Below are 21,660 nucleotides of genomic sequence, written 5' to 3' on the forward strand. Positions count from 1 at the left end.
TAATAATAGTAATTTCTATTCATCACATTTTAGTAATTTACGGTTACAAATTATTTGTAATTCAATTAATTTCTATTCACGGTAATTTCTATTCATCACATTTTAATTTCTATACTAAAGTCAATTTGACATTTTTAATTATTACAAAAATCATTAATTTCTTTTCTTTAATTCCGTTAATTGTAGTCGACCAATATAATAATGTCATTACGTTTTTTTTGTTCATAAAGATGCCAGTACGTTTTAATGCCATAAAACAATGAGAAATACAGGTCATTTAATGGTGTATTAATTCAAAAAAAATAAATATAGTGAGGAATAAATGCAAAAAAAAAATCAAAAAATTATTTAATTCATTTATTGCTAAAACAATACGAAAGAAGAATGAACGTGGGAATGCCACGTGTACATATTGCTTTGAAAAAAAGCTCTCAACACTGGAAAGGAGAATCACAGACATTATGATTTGTGCCACTAAAAGATAACTTATTTTGAACATAATATTAAATAAAAATCAAATCAAAATGAAATGAAATGAAATCGAAAGAAAGCAGAGCAATCACAAATAACAAAGAATTTGTTGAATTTGTTGAATAAAACTTTATAGGAGACTCGCTATTTATAGATGTAAAATAATAACATAAAATGTAATAATAATAATAATAATAATAATAATAATAGGACATAATAGTAGAACATAAATATAGAATGTTGCTTAATTTATATTTGGTATAATCCAATTCATTAATATTGTTTAATTTTCTTTAATGCAGTTTTGACAGAATTGTAAATCAGTAATCATATTTGATTAACAATCATACTTGATCAACAATTTCCAAATATATGCGTGTGTTATTTTTCAAATCATAATTGTGAAAATAATTTAGTTAACACATCTACTATTTGAGAGAAATAAAAAATAAATACAAAATAAATTGCCTTTTACATTTATTTTTATCACAAATACAAAATGAAACGCGTTTTTTTTAAAGTAAAAAATAAAAACAAAATAAAACGCCTTTTTTTTATAACCATATTAAAAAAAACCTTTTTATTTGAGTAAAAATAAATTTATATGTGATAAAAATATAATATTTAATATTTATAAAATCAAATATGAATGTACATCATTATTTGAATAAAAATAAATGTATATGTGATAAAAGTATAATATTTTAAATTTATAAAATCGAATATGAATGTATAATATTTAAATGGATAAAAATAAATTAATTTATAAAATCGAATATGAATGTTTAATATTTAAATGGATAAAAATAAATTAATTTATAAAATTGAATATGAATGTTTAATATTTAAACAGATAAAAACAAATTATATTTTCACTAATTAAATATGAATTGTTTATAAAATATATTAATTTAGTTAATTTAATTATTAATTATTGTAATAATAGCATTTAATATCAAATGCATGAGAAGAGGAGAGAGAAAGACAAATATGTTTGGCTTTTTATATATTATAGATATAGATTCTATTATTAAGATATGCTACTTTACACCCCCGTTATTATAGTTACACCCCTCACACACACAATTTAATTTCCAAATATTCCCCCAAATACCCTCATCTCTTCTCTCTAGTATTCAAAACAAAACTCTTTAGTTTACTACTCTTCTCCACTCTATATCTCTTCTATCACCCAATTTTTTTTAGTTAAATCTTCGCTATTAATTATATTATGGGTATTGAATTTAATTATTGTGCGGTGTAAATTTATTTCACATGTTCATCAAATAATATGTTGTCACATCATTTAATGGAGAAGGTAATGCGTGATGCATTTTATCAAACAAAAGTTTGAACATTAGAGAGGATAATCAAGAAAATTTTAACCCATTTCCGTTAAATGAATAAATCTGAAAGACTGGAACACAAGGATATAATTACACCAAAAGTCCAAAGGAAGGAAGCAATATTATCTTCACAATGATTGTCTTCTCATGATTAAAGGCCAAAGTATCATGTTAAGTCTTTTTAAAAAAGTAATATATTCTTGAAGGTTTACTCAATCATTGTTCTTAATTCACGATTGGATTAATGCAACCAACTGAATTCCTAGGTCATGTATATACGAGGATTTGGATTTCGTACTCACGAGAAGCAAAATTATTTCTCTAATCTCTAAATAAAATCAAAGCAGCCGGAAAGTCAGTTTGACATTATTGATAAACAGCTCTAGAACCAAGTCTATATATGTCTTACAAAATAGAATTCAATAATTAGTGAATTGTTTCTTACAGTTACAGCTATATATAGTCTACAATTACATCTAAAGTACACCAATCAGAGGAAGTAATTAAACAACAAAGGTAAACATGGCTCGGCTCCAAAGGGAAGTTCCAGCAAGTCATCATCAATGATCACACTTCAATATATATATTCCTGGAATGATTCTGTAAGGTACCCTGTCGCAATAGAGTTTCCAGTACTTGCCATACCTGCATGCAGCGCAAATTTTCAACTAAATGTAAATGCTTCTGACCCACAACGATGAAATTTCATAATACATTGGGAATGAAGGCCAACTCTAGATAAGAAAAACAAAACTTAGGAATTAGACCATTGCATGTTTAGATTGGTGGTGAGTTTGGTGTTATCGTTGGTTGTTTGCCCCGTGATTTTGGCAAAAACTACACTTTGAAGTTTCAACAAAATCACAATGCTACGTAACTTTTCAAAACTCACTACCAAATCCAAACATGCACCGAAAGTCATGAATCCTAATTAAAGCAAATTGTTTGTAAGAATGGAATATGACAAAGAGCATCGTCTGTGGTAGTCTATGCACACTGAAACGAAAATGTCCAAGAAGTATCGCTAACAGATATAAACAGAATGCTTACTTGGTTCTGCATCGATCATTGTCCCTTTTTGCTCGATCGAAAAGAAGGATCGTAAGAAATATCACGTAGAAGTAAGGCAGAAACTGCATGGGAAAAAAGAAGCAGATATACTTAATTAATATCTTCTACAACTTTCAACATGTACAGAGAAATAAACACTCTTTCTTACATGATTGAAAAGAGCTGGGACTGTCCAGAAGAAAGCTCTATACCCTATGTCAAACAGTTGGAGCGGGAAGAAGAAGGTGAAGTGCGGCTTGAAATGCAGCAGCAGCATAAACAGCGATGATAATTTTGCAAGCGAGAAGAGTAGATTAAGAAAGCCAGCGTTATTGTTAAAGTAGTGGAAAGTGTTGAGAAGTGATCCATCAGCCAGCCGCCGTCATTGTATACCATCTGGAAGCAAGCAACATTGAATTAATTAGATCTGAATGAATGAATGAATGAATGAATGAATGAATGAGGAAGTAGTAGATCGAATAGAATAGAATAGAAATAGACTTACTTACAGTAGAAAGAATTACGAAAGGAGGACAGAGTGTGAGGAGAGATAACATGGATGATGCATAGGTGACGATCGCTGGCTGAATGTGTACGCTCTCGCTCTTCTTTGATTCATTCCACCATCTTCTTCTTCTTCTTCTTCTTGACTTGTGATGAGAGTCACACAAAGAAATTAAGACAATATGTGACAGAGTATAAAAATAAACATTACTGCCGCACATGGAAGAAGCTAGAAGTGGCCCAATAACAAACAAAGCATATTGTAGATCTGATCTGAGTTTTCTTATTTCTATCACCTTAATAAATAAGCCAAACAAAGTCACAACTTACATTAACGGCTTTACACTTTTTAAAAACCAAAAAAAAAAAAATTGTGCATTTAAGACAACTTTTTTAATCATAGAGGACATAAATACAACAAGATTATTAAAGAACACACAACAATTGGAATTTAGGAACAATACATTCAATGGATGGATCCAACTATCACAACAAAAAATGTGGACGGAAGTGGGTTGGGTTTCGAGTTAATGTTTCTGAAAAAATTGTCATCGACCGTTATAGATACATACATGCGACTCTCTAAACAATAATTTCTTAAATCTTAATAATCGATCCTTCCTTAAAAAAAAAAAGAAAGATTATTTTGTTTCGACTAACTACTGAAGCATAGCATATATACATGTAACAACAACACATGTAGTAACAAGTATAAACATGTAACATATACCATATTGTGATAGTTACAATATCCTATCTCTTTTTCTCTCATCTCCTAGGTTCTAACCCTAGCCGTCACCTTTTTTCTTCTTCTTAGTTTATCAAAGAGAGGTGATTTCAGGTCAAATCTTGACCTAAAATCACCCCTCCAAATTGTTTTTTCTTTCTCGTTATTAAATAAGTGTGATTTTTCACATATTTGTTTGGTTTTGTGTTATTTGTTATCCCGTCCTTGTGCGGTGTATTCTGTTGTGCCGTCCCTGTGCGGTGTATTTTGTTTTCCCGTCTTTGTGCGGTATTCATTTGTTTCAGGTTGAAGGATTAGATCCGATCAAGTACAAATTTATCCAATGTCGACTTTTGTGTCATCAACGCTGCAGATCTGGGGACATGGACATTCCAGACACTTCAATATAGTCATATATGTAGGCTTATGTAATTTGCCGTTTTATGCTATTAACATGGATGCTGTGAGTTTGTTTGCAGATTCATCCTTTTTGTTTTTAGCAAATTTGAATTTGTATTACATCGATGTATTCTATCAGTTTGAATGAATGAATATCATTTATTTTTAGTCAAAAAAAAATCTTAATAATCGAAATAGGTCAAACTAAATATTTTTTTTTTCTTTACACTATATTAATGATTATTAGATTAGATGTGAAAATATGTGAGCAGGTGAACCAAATAATTACTACCAAAAAATGTTTTCGAGTTCAGTTTTTAAATCGAATAATTCTTAATCTTGGGACACAAATTTAACTTACTAAATCCCTTTTCTTAAAAGATTCCAAATTTTGGTGATTGAGAATATGTTAAGCTCATATGACCAAAGCTCAAATATATATCAACTTAAAAAAAGAATTTTTACTAACATATGAGACACGAGGAAATACGAGTTAACCACTATAAGAAAAATTTCTTCTCTCCGACAACATTTTTTTACCTATGCATAGAAGGTTCAGAAAATATTTTCCAAATTTTTTTTTAGTGTAAAATGTTATTTTCAACAGCAATTTTTAACAAGGAAAAAAAAAAACTCCCACTATAAAGTGAGAAAAGTTGGTAAAATGGGCTATCATCATGTTTAGTTTAGGGATGGCAAAAACAAGTGTTGGGCTTTAAAATCCATAAACAAGGTCACCCTAAACTTTAAAATTATTTACGATTTTCATGTTCAGTTTAACTTAAAAATTACTAATAAACTCCATCATGATGCCTGAAAGCTATATTAGTAATTTCTTTTGTCTTATATAAATTTATAAAGTAAATAAAAAACATAGATTTGCAAAAACAAAAAGCTTGAAAATTAAGAAAATGTTTTTTTTTTTTTTTTATTTTGTGTTAATCCTCCCTTAGGGAAAAAAGAACTACTAATCTGGAGTTTTTTTTTAAGCTCATCAACCACAACCACTTGAGTCCAATCCAATGAAATAAACTAATAATCCAAAGTTGTCTTTTTGTGAAACTCATTAACCATTTGATCACTTGAGTTAAATGACTTAATTAGAAATATGATTTTTGGTGTTTCCACCAATTCATTTCAGTCATCCCATCCTTGACTTAGTAAATCGCTTAATTATATTATATATAACTGGAGTTGTGAAATTAAATTTAACATCCAAAACTGAAATTCATGTGTTTACACCTCACCTCATTGATCATTCAATTCAAGCTTATATGAATGATCTTCTAGCTTAGCTTGTATTGTGGTACGTACATGAAACTTTACACAAAGATAATCATTTCATATGCATATACTAACATTAATACTTCTTAGTAGTTACTACAACATTAATTAGCTACAAAACAAAACAAAACAAAACAAAACAAAACAAAACAAAACAAAACATTGTTTTAATATAGAATCAGAGCTCTTTTGGACGTTTCTTTTCTTCCTTATCAGATAAAGTCCTCTTGACCTTCTCTGCTGCTGATTTTGCAGCATCCTCTAACGTAGCTTTGCTTGTTCCTAGACTTTTGGAAAAAGCTTCTTTCACCTTCTCCCCTGCTCCATTGTTACTTGCCACTGCTAATTCAGCCTCATCTCCTCTTCTAAAACTATATATAAACAAAATTAATCATACATACATACATACATTATTTTGTTAGTTGCTAATTGATTTTTTAGTAGGTAAAATAAAACTAAGTATATATAAAGGTAACAACTTACTCTATATTTGGAGGAAAGAAATAGGCATAAGTGTGATTCACAATGGTCTTAACCATGTGCCAATATTGTCCAATAGTTGTTGGGAATATTGATGAATAATACATGGAATATGCACTTCTCAGTCTCTGCCACACCCACATAGCCGATTTCTTGCTCTGCTCTCCTCCATCATCAACTGTATTACTGGCTCCATTGGCATTGCCAACAAAAATAATAATAGAAGAGAAGCTCAACAAAACCAAAACCACAACACTTGCACCCCACTTTTTATCCATAGAGCGTATAATTGATTCTAATTGTTATCTATCACATTCTTCATTTGTTTGTTTCAAACCATTGATAGATAGATATGTTGTTAAGTAGGGTGATGTTTTTTGGACACGTTAGTCACCACTTGCACCACACGTGTCCTTTCCGTATTACTTACTCACCCTTCTTTAGTGTTTATAAAACAACACGTTTCACTTCATCATTTATATATCTTCTATAAACTTTATTATTATAGATAGATAGATAGATATTATAAGAATAGATGATGATGATGATGAATCAGCTTGGAACCGCCATTTTTTAATTACATATATTAAAGGAATGAATTGTTGTAATTGCCTTGGAATTATGATCAGAAAAAAACAAGTTAAGCTGCTGCCTCCTGCGCGAGGCGCAGGATATTCTGCGCGAGGCGCAGCTGTGATATGCAGGTGGAGCTTTAGCCACTGCCTCCTGCGCGAGGCGCAGTGAGGTTTGCGCGAGGCGCAGCCTGCGCGAGCCTATTTATAGGCAATGCGTTTTTTCTGATTTTTAAGGTGATTTTAGGGTTTCTAAAGCCAACAAAAGACTAGGGTTTATTAGAGAACTTCTCTTGGGCATACTCTAGGGTTGGGGATTGATTCATCACCTTGTAAACACTTATTGATTGAATCTCTTGGTCACGGGAAGAGATTCGGGAAAAGGGTAGAATTTAGGAAAAACTCTAAATTCTTGCAACTCTTGTATTGAATCTTTGTAATCAAGCTTTTCATCGATAGTGGAACGGAGAGTCTCTCTCCCCCAGACTAGGTTGTTATAACCGAACTGGGTAAACAATTTGCTTCGTGTTCTTTACAGTTTTATTACTTATCTTTTGTTCGTGATTATTATTGCTATTTCCACGTTTTGATTGCTTATTCGATTTGCTCCACACATCAAGTTCTTTCATTGGTGTGATTTTAAGAAGAATTCACAACAATTGGCGCCCACCGTGGGGCAAAGGATCAAACGAATTAAGTATCATGGGTTCTAAGTGGGAGATTGAGAAGTTCACCGGTAAAAATGACTTCGGTTTATGGAAGGTGAAGGTACGGGCAATATTAACACAACAAAAGTGTGTTGAAGCATTGTTGGGCATATCGAATATGCCAAATACTCTCTCGAACGCAGAAAAGAGCGAGATGAATGATAAGGCTTTGAGTGTCATTATCTTGTGCCTCGCGGATAATGTGTTGAGGGAAGTAGCTAAAGAAAAAACTGCGGCGGCTATGTGGACCAAGCTGGATGCGTTGTATATGACGAAGTCTTTGGCACATAAGCAGTGTTTGAAAGAACGGTTGTTTTTCTTTCGAATGGTGGAGAACAAGCCTGTGGTGGAGCAACTTTCGGAGTTCAACAAGATCATTGACGACTTGGCGAACATTGACGTGAATTTGGAAGACGAGGACAAGGCCTTTCATCTGTTATGTGCTTTACCCAAGTCACTTGAAAATCTCAAGGATGCATTGCTTTATGGCAAAGAAGGTACTATCACCTTGGATGAAGTTCAATCAGCTTTGAGGACCAAGGAGTTGACAAAGTTGAGAGACTTGAGGGTTGATGATAGTGCGGAAGGGCTGAATGTGACGAGGGATAGAAGTGAGATCGAAGGTAGAGGAAAGGGGAAGAAATATGGGTCCAAGTCTAGGCCAAAAGGTGATAATGGTGGCAGGTTCAAATGCTTCCATTGTCAGGATCCGGGTCACTTCAAGAAGGACTGTCCTCAGAGAAGGGGCAGCGGTAGTTCGTCAGCTCATGTTGCCGTTGATGAGGAGGAAGGCTATGAGAGTGCGGGAGCACTCATAGTCACCAGTTGACACTCATAGCTTGCTGATCGGCCTGGAGAGGCGGTGGAAGAATACTCAACATCGGCCTGGAGAGGCGGTGGAAGAATACTCAACATCAGCCTGGAGAGGCGGTGGTAAGAATACTCAGTTACAAGGTGGAAGACATAGTGGATATACCGGTTTAAGGCTTTGGTGGAGGAATCTCGGTTTGAGGTGGAGGTATACCAAAGTGGTATTGCTATGGAGACCTTGTGTGGAAGCAACGGTGATCAAGCTTGGTAACTTGTTAGACTGCTGGAGGTAGTTGGACACAAGGAGAGTTTGAGGTTGCAGCTTGTGAAACCACCTAAAAATTCCAAGGTTGGTTGGAGGCAAGCATATCTTCAAGAGTACGGAAAGCTACAATCCGGGGTTTGAAGAGGGTATGGTTTAGCTTGTGTATTGTCCTAAAAATCCAAGGGCAATTGGAGGCAAGCATTTTTCGGGAGCACGGAGAGGTAGACTCCGGGGGCCGAAGAGGGTGTGGTGTAAACAAGTGGAGAGAGCAACATGATGGTTGGTGGGAAGTTGGCATCACCATCAATTTAAAGGCAAGGTGGAGAATTGTTGTAATTGCCTTGGAATTATGATCAGAAAAAAACAAGTTAAGCTGCTGCCTCCTGCGCGAGGCGCAGGATATTCTGCGCGAGGCGCAGCTGTGATATGCAGGTGGAGCTTTAGCCACTGCCTCCTGCGCGAGGCGCAGTGAGGTTTGCGCGAGGCGCAGCCTGCGCGAGCCTATTTATAGGCAATGCGTTTTTTCTGATTTTTAAGGTGATTTTAGGGTTTCTAAAGCCAACAAAAGACTAGGGTTTATTAGAGAACTTCTCTTGGGCATACTCTAGGGTTGGGGATTGATTCATCACCTTGTAAACACTTATTGATTGAATCTCTTGGTCACGGGAAGAGATTCGGGAAAAGGGTAGAATTTAGGAAAACTCTAAATTCTTGCAACTCTTGTATTGAATCTTTGTAATCAAGCTTTTCATCGATAGTGGAACGGAGAGTCTCTCTCCCCCAGACTAGGTTGTTATAACCGAACTGGGTAAACAATTTGCTTCGTGTTCTTTACAGTTTTATTACTTATCTTTTGTTCGTGATTATTATTGCTATTTCCACGTTTTGATTGCTTATTCGATTTGCTCCACACATCAAGTTCTTTCATTGGTGTGATTTTAAGAAGAATTCACAACATGAATGAATGAAGGAAGGCACACATGTCATGTCATACAAGCTTTACTTTATTTTAATCATGATTATGATGATTCATGGGACTGACTGACTAGTTATGAAAAGGGAAGCTCTAATTAAACTACTACTATGAGCTTAACATACTGAAATTCTAACAACATACTAACTGTCATCATAACAGTAAACTAAAAGAGGATATCTAATCTAACCAAGGCCTTTAACATACATGTATGTATGTATGTATGTATGTATGTATGTATGTATGTATGTATGTATGTATGTATGTATGTATGTATGTATGTATGTATGTATGTATGTATGTATGTATGTATGTATGTATGTATGTATGTATGTATGTATGTATGTATGTATGTACTAGTATGTATGTATGTATGTATGTATGTATGTATGTATGTATGTATGTCATCAGAATTCATTGTAGATAAACTACTTTCAGTCGTTGTTGTAGTTACCATGCATAACTTCAAAAGTAAATGCATCATTGGATACATACATGTTTGTTTAAATTTCCCAATAGAGAATACTGTCTGTGATCACAGAGGAACCTTGATTCAAAATCAAGAACTGAGGTTCACTAGCATCTCTCATGTGCTAAATTGTCCTTTCTCACCATGAAATTTGACATGGAGCATAAACAAAATATGCACATGAAATTTTGCTAGACCATTTCAGAGAAATTGTATGCTTGACAAATTGGTTATAAACAATTTTGTTTTACCATCTATCTATTAGTTTAGTGCAAAAACTTGGCCAAATTTTTAGATTACGTTCTTGAGCTCCTTCTTCCTTCCTTTTTATCCATTCCTTTCACTTTCACTCACTCTTATTATATTTCTGTTTCAACACCTCACCAATTATGTAAGAACTTGACTTGCCTCCAGGTTAACTTGTTGATAATCTGAATTTTTAATGTTTCTAAAGTTCAAAGGGCCGTCAATAATATGTCTTCCAAAGAGTGCTTTAGCTAGCAGCATATTGTTTCTGCGTAACAGCCAGAACTTCCACGGACCCCATACAAGCGTCCTTCCTTCATCATTAGTATTAGTATTAGTATTAGTATTAGATAGTCTGCAAGCACCTCAGTGCACGAGAACATCGTTGTTTCACTTTGACAATCACAAGAACTTAAGCAAAGGAAGCAATTGTAATAAGTTTCTTTTGACTGAAACAAAGATTGAACCCAAACATGCATGACTTACTTAATATACACATCATCAAGTAAAAGTAAAAGAGTTCAATAAAAATTAATGTATGCATGAAATCAATTCCAAAATCTCGACAGTTGTCAATACCTCTGAAATCATGTTAACTTCATCAAAATGAAACTCTAATTGGAAAACAAAGTCATCCCTAGAAGCTTCCAGCTTTTTATCATAACAAACAAGGCAATATCACAGTAGTGACATGGTATACTTCTTCTGGCCTGTTGAAACAATTACTCAAGCATACTGTATAGTATCACTCTAGTCTAGGAATTGCAGCATTCCAAATCTAACATAGGTTGTAAGATAGATACTATCATCAATAAATCAAACCTGAGTTCCATCTCTTGGCATAGATAGCGCTTTATTTATGATACTTCCCATTGTTTGTTGGGGACTCTTCACCGATGAAAAGTAAGGTAGAAGAACATATCCATGATGACTCTTTTCAGCATAGCAGATCAAACCTGCATATAGAAATGAGGAGTTAGCCATGTCTGTGAAAAGCATACATTGCAGGCAGTAAATACAATATCCTGAATTCCTTTTTTAATTTCCTAGTTCTAAATTCAGAATAATATGTGTATCACCCAATATATCTTTATACCTTCATCAAAGTTCAAACACATGTCAAATATAACCCTTAGACATGTATTTGTTGATAACCTAATACCTTAAGTAATTAATAATCCATTACAGTGTTGTTTTATATTGCTGAATCGTAATGCATGGCTGCCAAGTCATGTTTGGCATTCAAAGACACAAATTTTCAAAACAATGATAAGTTGAATTTCCATACCTGGACATGCTGATGCAATCATTGGCAGGCTTTACTTACTCCTCCTCTCATCATCTACCAATAGATTTTGTCTATACCTTGTGATTAATTCCACACAAGATTCGACCAGGGTCAAGTCTCTACTGCAACTTGTATCAAAAACAACCCTCACTCACCCAAGGATTTGAAAAATCTTGTCAGCTTTTTGAAAACCTGAAATCTCAGTAGTTTGAAAACATTGTGCTTTCAACAAAGAAGCTTATAAGAAATTTATGAGCAAGCAAGAGCAAAGTGTGACCTGAAGAGGAGAAATGAGAATGGGCTGCAATAGAAGCTCTTGACTGTGGACAAACAGACACAATCAATGTCTTTCCTTATCAACTACATCATAGACTTTTTTTTTCTTTCTGAAAACTCAATATCCGACCGAAGACCTACTAATCCAGGAGACCGATCCCGGTATTCACTAGCAGGGCCTAATTGATGCAAGAACAAAGCTATGTATGAACTTGGATACAAGGACAACTAATAGGACACTCATAGGTCCTCCCGATTAAGTCTTTGACATCAATTTGAAGTGGAGGGACGAGTGAGTAACCTGCATTCCAAACAATCGTTGAGCGAAATTTGAACAGGTTCTGACTTCACTTGTCTGACTTTATCGGGCATTTTCAACTTTCCATTGAGGGAGACTGTGCATGCTTTTGAAGGCACAATCAAATCGTTCATAACAAAACAGTGGAATGAATTATCATTGTCAATGAATGTATGTATGTATGAGTTATATTTTTTAAAGAATAGTTAGTCTACATACAATACAATGTTGTCAAACAAAAAACAATGTGAGGCCTTCCAAAATAAAAGGTAATAATCGTAACAACATCCTCTTCAATAAACAACAAAGTCCGCAGTGAATGAATGGAATACCTGACTGACGGTGGCAGTAAGAGTTTATGCTCAACAGAATCAACTAGTGTTTATTTTATAGTGTCGTAAAAAACTTGCTTAAATCTTCTAATGGGTTTTAGATTATTAATATTATAAAATAACTACAAAATTAGTATTTGCGGTATTATATTTACAACAATTAAAATAAATTAATCAAGTTCTTTTGATATAATCCAGAAAAGGGTAAACTCATTTTTCCATTCACTTTTGAAGAGAGGAAAATACATGGCAAAGCCAAATATTAAATGGATTCTTCACCAATAAACAAATGTATTAACAAGATAACCAGAAAAATCATTGGTTCAGATGATGCTACAAAATAATGATATTTGGTGGATGATATATATATATATTCTTCCATTAACAGATCAACACAGCAAGTTCAAATGAATATACATTACTTACTTGTCACTATAAGAAATCATCATATCATATCCATTCAAAAAGTTTGAAATTCTTAAAAAGAAAAATAAACGAATAAGAATTGTCATTAGCTATACAACAAACTAAGGAAGTTGAGTATGAACCAACCAAAAGGAAGGAAGGAAGGAAGGAAGGAAGGAAATAAATGGTAACAAGATCATCATCACATTCACACTGACTTACCAACAACACATATATGCTTACAAAACACAACAACAACAACAACATCAACAACCACCAACCACCAACCACCCCATCAATTTGTTTTCCCAAAGAAGAATAGTACCTAAAGAGACTCACTCATTCACTCACTCCGGGGATAAGAAGAACATAACTACACTGGAATCACATCAATCTTTGATGTATCTTCACATCTCAAAACAATACCCTCAAGGCTAGCTGGAAAAATACATTTCGCCCATTGACATCCCGTCGTCAATGGCTCAGGCGGAGGCACAATCATAAGCACATTGTCATTTCTATGAACAACCCCCATTACGCTAACAGTGCTACCTTCTTTTATGTACCTACAAAAACATCATTGCCAACACTTTCATAAGAAAGAACTTCGTCTTCTCCATGCTTTTTTGCTATACGAAGATGCATGATACTAATGTTTCTATTTACTAATGGTATCTTGAACTTTTATTCTTAAACAAGATAAAATACTTTACCCTTCTTTTAACTGCATAACACGATCATCGCTTGAAAGGTTTCTTTGCCCCAACCATCGAAGGAAATCAGGGGACATGTCTTTATTCTCTGGATTAACATCAATTACAACGGAATCATCAACATAAGGAGTCACCCTTGCACCAAAGCCTGTTTTGACCAATGCTCTCAAACCAGATTGGAAATCAGAGATGTAAAAGTCCACCACATGCCTCTGCATTGAATAAAATATTAAGGAGCTATAAGTTTCATATATTAACATTTAACATGCAAAGTCCCCAAAATATACAATTTGCATCCTGATACAGGCATTTCAATTCCACATTAAACAGGATTTGAATCCAAAACTTCCATAAACAAACAAATATAATACTAGCATAACATGATATATAAAGATGTGATACATAATAAAGGAATATTCTTGATAGCCACCATAAGAAATCCTCAGCAAATTGCACAAACAATAGAAAGAAAGCTGCGCATTCAGTATCAGAAGGTGACAAAAATATATCTTTTTTGATCAGTTTATAAATTTCTTTCAAATGGAAACAAGAGAGAAATAGTAATCATAACAGAGCTTTCTCCGTCTGATAGATATAATAAGATAGACGGTGTTATGATGTAACAAGGTCCAAGAAACCAAAACTGGAAGAAAATAATGATCATAAACAATATTTCATAACTATATTAATAGTTTATAAACTGGAGCAATAATGTGTTTGCATTATTAAATATTAATAGTTTTATTTCTATGTGAATAAGGTTGAAACAAAACATAGGTAAAGTTCTGAAGTGCTAGCAACGTTGATTCCTCAGCAATCCTAGGAGTCGTAGCATCTAATCCCACTCGTGTTGGAGAACCAATTGGAAAAGATGGTTCATCAGTCACTAGGTGACTACTCTGCATCCTTTTCAAGCTCTAATTTGAACATTGTTGTTTGTGTCGGGTTAGAAGTTGGTTGTATGCATATTGTCAATTTGAATAAGAAACTCATTTTTTCTTCATTGTGTGCAGAAAAATTCGCTGAACGGGCAGAGTTTCATTGAGGACTAAGTTTCTTCTAATCTACACCAATCGTAAAGGTTCTTATTCATCCAGGAAATCTTAGTTTTAATGCAACTTATAGATAGTAAAAGTTGATGAGATGGGAATCTTGACCATTTATAAGTTTCACTGCAATGAATTTGGTTTTAACACTGTTTCTTATACAAGGCTAATAATTGGTGCCAGATTTTAGTATCATGGCTTCTACAAGCTCTCCAATCATTCTGATGTTTGCTGTCACAATGTTGGTAAATAGCAGCACTACAGCGTAGCGGAAGTTGAACAAATCACTATTAATCCGCGATACGCAATTTAGTACAAAGTGTTGTTAGATGGCAGCTATGAAGACACTATAGCACTGCTGCGTAGTGGAACTCGAACAACCCGCTATATATTCGCAATCTGAGATTGACGTCATTGCTCCTCTTTCATGAATTCCTCTCTCACTACACATGCAGAATGGTGTCATTCTGTCTTTTAAGACTACAGAGAATGGTGTTGAGCCTCCTCAAATTGTCTAATCTACCTTGTGAATCGTGTCAACTGAGAAAACACACTTGTAAACCTTTTCTCATTGTTCGGTTTGCCCCTAGCCGCGTAATTGTGGCATTTGGGTTGCCTTCATTGCATCCCCCAGCACCTTCGTGGTGTTGGGTGAAAAGGGGTGTGTTTAGTCCCATATTGTTATGTAATTGGTGAAATTAAGATTCTTGTATTTATTATCAAACTGATATTATATTCGGTATTCGTTTACACCGTTCATTACATGCCTCTCTTCTGTTTACTTCTCAACAATTTACATGACCAAAGTACATCAATCAAAAAGCAAAATATATAATTCACCTCAATAGCCAAAGTATTTCAAGAAGTCCCAATATTTTATCAAATTAAAAACTAATTGACAGTTTTAAAAGAAAAGATTGAACGGATTGTCATTGCTTACCTCAGTCGAACGAAGTCCCCAGGTAAAACGGCGATGTTTTGGATTAGCAGCTTTTGAATCCCATCCTCTATATTCATACAAACTTGTGGACGTATATACACATCTTGGAACTTTTTGAAAGGAGGACTCTAATGGAACATTACCGCAGGTAACCACCTTCAAAAGTTACAATATATCAATGTTTTGTTCCATCAATCATGCATATTTAAAAATAAAAACTAGTCAAGTAATTGATATCTGTTTCATTAAAAACACTAGATCAACTAATTAATGGATGGATGAGAAAAATGAATAGTCAAACAATGTGTGGTAAGTGGTGGATGTGTTTGTGTCTGTGGACTGTGCTTTTTCTATTTCTACATTTTAATTAATTGTAGTATACATGTATACGTCAAAATTAAATTACATACCCCAGAAACCTTCACAAATTGCCCATTCTTGGCAGTTCTAAGCTCTGCATCTGGATATTGAGAAATGAAACCAACAATAGCTTTCCTTCCACGACAACTATTCCAAGTGAATAATGCCGCAACAGTACCAAAAAGAATTACAACAACTATCAGGAGTATGGCATTGCGGACAGCTCCGAGAATAAAACCACCGGCAATGAATCCCATAACAAAAATCAGAATCACAGACCACAATATTGGCTTAGGGAAGTTCTTCTTGAAGGAATATTCATCATCCACACTGAGAGTAGTCACAGCTGGGTTATGAACTACAGCAGAACTATGTGATTTCATTGACCCTAAAGACTCTAACGGGCCAGATACCTTCCTTGGAGCCCCAGATGAATTCAGTGGGCCAGATGTAATCAGACCAGTTGTTGGAAGAACTGGAGGTATTGGACCCGAGTTTTGGCGTGTACCTCCACCTGATTGAGGACCAGACGACTTCTTGACTGGTTCCCCGTGCTTATTCAACGGACCAGAGTTCGTTCTTTTCATTGAGGCTGAAGCAGACATGCCAGCAGATAGATTACCTGATGTGACATAAGCAGAACGAGCAGCCGCATTTTGCATAATAGGTCCGGAGTGTGAAGCAACTCCTCCGAATGATCCAGTCCTTGAAGGAGCATTATTTAATGGACCAGATTTTCTAGATTTAGAGCCATCCATAGGGATATCAAACATTTTCCCTAATTCTCCTGACTTCTTGATGTCACCGCCGGTATAGGGCATGGCAACTGAGCTCATTGTCGGAGTCTTTTCTTTCGGTTGCTCAGGACGGCCTGATACATACAGGCCATTGCTGAGCTGATGAGATGGGAATCTGGAACCCATCGCGTCTTTTCAAATCAGCTCAAAAGAATCAACTGAATAAATAAGAAACCGTACTAGTTCGCTGATGCAGTACTCAAAGTAATGCTGCAGAACAATGTAACTGAAAAAAGTATAAAATAGAAAATTTAGCCATATTTCGAGACTTTGATTAACAGCTAGATACTACATTTCAACTCAAGAGAAAGCGTTACAAGTATCCAATTCCTCTTTCTCATTGAAAACCTTGTGAAGTAAAGTCATATTCTTTTGCCTTAGACAATAACTAAGATGAATCACATTCAACTAAAAAATTCAGATTAAAACCACAAATAAAATCATGAGAATCACAATGCTTGATTTTGTGGTACATGAAAGAGTTGCTTGATTATTTAATTTTGATTCAATATAGTGACACACAAAAATACAAACAGGAATATATATAAATAAATTAGAATAGAAGTTAGAACAGAAATCCATAAATAACATAAGTGGAATTCATAGGAAACATAAAGATAAAAACAAAAACAGTAGTTTATATGATTTAGTGTGTTTAAAGAAACCCCTAAAACGATGGTAAAGTGAAAATGAAGAAAAAGGAAAATGAAAGAAAGGGATGTTTAACCATCCAAATGGGAAATTTAGGATATGGTTAGTAGATCTAAAGGAAAAAGAATTTTTGAAGTGATGGATCTTCCTCAAAATACAAACATGTTCAGAGATCCATTCATATATCATCATTGAGTTGAATTTATAAAAATCAAAGTATATTAGTAGAAATTACAATGTAGAAAACAAGGACATAATTTGATAAACATAAGCAAATTAAGAGATGAAAAAGAAACGATTTTTGGAAATGGGTTTGGAGTATAAATGCAATAATGAGAGAAGAAGAAGAAGAAGAAGAAGATCTGTGGGAAAATGAAGAAACTTTATGAAAATGGGTAATAAATAATCTGAAAATGTTGAGTTGTTGGTACCTGAAGAAGATTGAAGAAGAGAATCAAAAAGAGTGATGGTGTTGGTGAGTCTGAGATCCCATTGTTTGTGTGTGTGTGTGTCTGTGTCTGTGTGTATGTTTCTCTCTCTATCACTAGCACTGCTTCTTCTTCTTCTTCTTCTTCACAGTTGAGTTGAGTTGAGTTGAGACTTCACCTCTTTCTCTTTCTCTCTCTCTCTCTATATATCTCTCTCTCACACAAAGCAAAATAACCACTTCTATAAAAGTTAAAAAAATCTCTCTCTCTCTTTCTCTCTCTCTCTCTCTCTCTCTCTTAAAAAAAAAAACAGGTGCTGCAATGCAACAACTGGTAGGTTGTCTCGTCCAGCAAAAACCACCAAACCAAGCAACATATAATTTATTTGCAAAATAATAATATCATTATAAAAAACTAGGTCATCTTACCGCCAATAAATTGATCCAAGTAGTAAGAATTTTGATCTCATTAAACATGTGGTCACGGGTTCAATTTCTGACCTCACAGATTTTCAACGAATATTAGTCATCACTAACGATGATAAAAACTTTGTAAATATCATTTACTATTGCACTTGTTTGTGACCATGTTTATGAGAACCTTTGAGTCACTTTCTACAATCAAATAAGATAATTATCCCTCAACGCTAAGTCTAACCTTTAGCTTACTACTTAAATCGACCAAACAAATTTATCTTTGTCTTTAACTATTTATTATGAGTTAAATCTCTATATTTTACCAAGTTATAATTAATTGATTCATAAAAATAATAATTTATAATGAATTTTTTTTACTAAAATTTATAATGAATTTGGTATCTATAGTTTTGATTTTCCTAATTTGACTTATTTACAAAATTGATCTGTGTCTTATTTTAAAATTAAGGAAAATGCTAAACAGTGCCTCGGACACTAGTTAAGGATACAAATATATAAATTTTATTTCGTAAATTGTGCATTCAATGTTTTAATGATGTGAAAAGTTATTCTCTCTCGTCATTAACTTTATCATTTGTTTCCTTTTTTAGTATGTTTAACTAATGCCCCTTAGGATGACCCTAAAATTAATATTACCTATCTAAGCGTGGTACCAAGAAGTGAAGCTGATCAAGGTCACCAAGAAGTTAAAGATTTGGTGTTTTACTCAATTAATTAGTTAAACACCTACTAATACTTTCTTTTTCTGTTTATATATTCCAATCCTTTCATTCATTCATTCATCTTAATAGGCAATAATAACGACCCTCAACGAATTCCTTTCTTCTTTATTTATTTATTTACATACATTTTTCCTTTTGATTTAGTTTACCTTTATTGTCATTGTCACCACCAAAAAAGAGTTTACCTTTATTGTGAAATAATAGTAACAATAATAATAAATAAAATTTGTTATTAATTAGGATCACTCATTTTTGTGAATTATTTATTTAATTAAGTTAATTAATCCTAATCCTAAAAGAAGAAATATCTCATCTAACAGAAAAGGCACCTTTATAAATGGACAAAATGAAGGGTCGATGCTAAGTTAACCACTTAACCCCACAAATATATATATATATATATATATATATATATATATATATATATATATATATATATATATATATATATATATATATATATATAACCTTTATTTTATTGAAAATGTTATTTTTTTTTGTCTTAGATTAAGGGGAATCCACTAAAACAGGGGGTAAAATTCTGATTTAATCAAAACAGGGGTGACAAAACTGCATTTAAGCCTTTTTTTATCATTAGAGTTCTATGACGTGACATATAAGATATTAAAATTGATTATACGGTACCTTAAGGAACTGTATCATCAATTTAAGTTAAATAAATAAATATAGATAGAACCAACTTGTTAATAATGTATGATATCTAAAGTAAGTAGTATCACCATTAGAGTAAAATATGCATCAATTGCATAAGTATTACATGACATTATAAAGTCCATTTATTAGTAATGTATGATACCCAAAATGATACAACCATTTAAGATGCTCTAAAGCAGTTGTAGCTACAATTTGTTAGAGTATCATATATTATTATGCTCTCTATAATGTGATTAATGTCATGTAATACTTATGCAACTCATACATATTTTGCTCCAGCAGTGATACCACTTTGTGTATCATATATTATTAACAATTACTCCCTTATATATATATATATATATAACTTTGCCTAAATCAAAAAGATAATATTAAATTGATGATACGATACTTTAAATAATGTAACGTATCATCAATTTTGATATTCTCCATGTTGTGTCATGAAACTCCAATGATAAAAAGGAATAACGTATGGATCATTAGTCCATGAAACTCTCTTTAATACCTCTATTGGGGATGCTCTTAGGCTATGTTTGGATTGATGATACATAACGGAATGGAGCAAAATGAAATATAATGGAATGGAGTGGAGCGGAACGGAATAGAACACAAATTTTGTTCCATCGTTTGGATATTCAATAACGGAATGGAACAAAATTACCACTCCATCGTTTGAGAAGTGAACGGAATGAAATAAATTATAATATTTTTATTCCAATTTTACCTTTATTTCAAAACATTAAACTATAAGCGATAACTCCAATTCACTCAAACTTTAACACACTAGTGCATAGGCAAAGTAATTCAAATGATAGATTCTCAATGCCAATATCCTGCAACAGTAATATTTCATTGAATTACCAAATGACTCAAAGTGCATAACTAATAGCATCACCGAATTGTCAACCGGTAAACACAAACAAATACATATTAATTCTTATTGATTAACCGGTGATTAAAAAACACACTCTAATCACCTAAACAATGCACATTAACATGAGCATCAAACATGATATCTTAATTTTAAATAGTCAAATAACAAATTCGGATTATAACAATCATAGCATAATTCTTAATTCATAATCGGATCTTTTGGATTTTGAGTAACATAATTCGGTACCATTGGAGAGGTGAGGTAGAGAGTTTTGAGAAGAAGAAGAGGTAGAGAGTTTCACGTGTGATTTATGTGTATTTGAGAAGAGGAAGAGACAAGTAAAATAAGGGTAAAAGAGTAATATAAAAAATCTGAAATTCCATTTTATTGGATACACCTCAAATCGGGGGGAATGAAAAATTGAAGGATTGAGTGGTTTAGAATGGAATTGGTTCCATCGGGTTCTATTCCATTCTAGTAGCTTTTTGGAAATCCAAACAATGAAATTCTATTATTTACCTTTCCATTTCATTTCATTTCATTCAATTCTACCATATACCACCAATCCAAACATAGTCTTATGAGTTAATGTAGATAAAAAAAGTAATTTATAATTATCTGGGTTGGGTAGCTTCAGATTTAAAACTCTTAGGAAGAGTCTGCAGTTGTGCACATAAGATACACTGTTTATTCCAAAAATAATAATTTAAAATCATGATTAATACTCCTCCTTGTCCTTAATGTTATGACAAGTGTGAGGTAAGTTAAAGTCTCATATTACTTAGAAAAACGAAAGTTGAGAATTTTATAAGTGAGATGATTCATAAACCTAATGTCTTATTTTTTTTTTTTTGAGTTAAGGTGTGGTGCAACCTCACTTATGTAGTTGTTCTTAATTCTCTACCATTCCACACATTTTTAGTGCTTTTTAGTGCGTGTTTGTATTAATTTGCGGTTGCTTCCAATCCTCTTTTTAAAATGTCCATTTCTTTACTTATATACTTTAAAATGACATTGAAATTCTTGCTAAAATAGTTGCAAATACAGATTATCGGTTAAATTTTATTTTTTTTATAAGAGGTTAAATAATTTTTTAGTTCTTAAAATATTGTCAA

At 33.2% G+C, this 21,660-nt stretch overlaps 2 protein-coding genes, 1 long non-coding RNA gene and 1 pseudogene across 5 annotated transcripts; all 4 read right to left on the reverse strand.

The window, feature by feature from the left end:
• Positions 1 to 2,198: 2,198 nt before the first annotated feature.
• LOC123924732 lies at positions 2,199 to 3,613 on the reverse strand. Of its 2 annotated transcripts, none has more exons than XR_006814832.1 (4): positions 3,373 to 3,613; positions 3,037 to 3,263; positions 2,868 to 2,950; positions 2,199 to 2,462 (listed from the first exon to the last, which is right to left on the reverse strand). It is a non-coding gene; the product is annotated as an uncharacterized LOC123924732 (long non-coding RNA). The 2 variants fall into 2 exon arrangements; XR_006814831.1 differs by having other exon boundaries at positions 2,200 to 2,462; positions 3,377 to 3,612.
• A 2,298-nt stretch (positions 3,614 to 5,911) lies between these two features.
• Positions 5,912 to 6,649, reverse strand: LOC123923975. The gene is made up of 2 exons (XM_045976728.1): positions 6,265 to 6,649; positions 5,912 to 6,152 (listed from the first exon to the last, which is right to left on the reverse strand). The coding sequence occupies exons 1-2, from the start codon at positions 6,537 to 6,539 to the stop codon at positions 5,960 to 5,962; spliced, it is 468 nt and encodes a 155-aa protein (XP_045832684.1). The 5' UTR covers positions 6,540 to 6,649; the 3' UTR covers positions 5,912 to 5,959.
• Positions 6,650 to 10,258: 3,609 nt separating this feature from the next.
• On the reverse strand, positions 10,259 to 12,239 carry LOC123923051 (annotated as a pseudogene).
• Positions 12,240 to 12,930: 691 nt separating this feature from the next.
• On the reverse strand, positions 12,931 to 18,189 carry LOC123921023 (uncharacterized membrane protein At1g16860-like). 2 transcript variants are annotated; one of them, XM_045973395.1, is made up of 5 exons: positions 17,841 to 18,189; positions 16,012 to 16,984; positions 15,602 to 15,757; positions 13,616 to 13,827; positions 12,931 to 13,468 (listed from the first exon to the last, which is right to left on the reverse strand). In XM_045973395.1, the coding sequence occupies exons 2-5, from the start codon at positions 16,882 to 16,884 to the stop codon at positions 13,276 to 13,278; spliced, it is 1,434 nt and encodes a 477-aa protein (XP_045829351.1). In that variant the 5' UTR covers positions 16,885 to 16,984; positions 17,841 to 18,189; the 3' UTR covers positions 12,931 to 13,275. The 2 variants fall into 2 exon arrangements, with proteins under 2 accessions (XP_045829351.1, XP_045829352.1); XM_045973396.1 differs by having other exon boundaries at positions 16,012 to 16,989; positions 17,843 to 18,047.
• Positions 18,190 to 21,660: the final 3,471 nt, after the last annotated feature.

The sequence above is a fragment of the Trifolium pratense genome, linkage group LG4, assembly GCF_020283565.1.
Source record: "Trifolium pratense cultivar HEN17-A07 linkage group LG4, ARS_RC_1.1, whole genome shotgun sequence".
Taxonomy (NCBI): Eukaryota; Viridiplantae; Streptophyta; class Magnoliopsida; order Fabales; family Fabaceae; genus Trifolium; species Trifolium pratense.

Bases quoted from the DNA above. Each gene is read 5' to 3' on its own strand.
- LOC123923975 (XM_045976728.1), bottom strand. From the start codon at position 6,539: ATGGATAAAAAGTGGGGTGCAAGTGTTGTGGTTTTGGTTTTGTTGAGC. The intron at 6,153-6,264 runs GTAAGTTGTTAC...GTTTATATATAG, and splicing joins TTCTTTCCTCCAAATATAGA to TTTTAGAAGAGGAGATGAGG.
- LOC123921023 (XM_045973395.1), bottom strand. From the start codon at position 16,884: ATGGGTTCCAGATTCCCATCTCATCAGCTCAGCAATGGCCTGTATGTA. The intron at 15,758-16,011 runs GTATGTAATTTA...TAACTTTTGAAG, and splicing joins AATTTGTGAAGGTTTCTGGG to GTGGTTACCTGCGGTAATGT. The intron at 13,828-15,601 runs GTAAGCAATGAC...TATTCAATGCAG, and splicing joins GGGGACTTCGTTCGACTGAG to AGGCATGTGGTGGACTTTTA.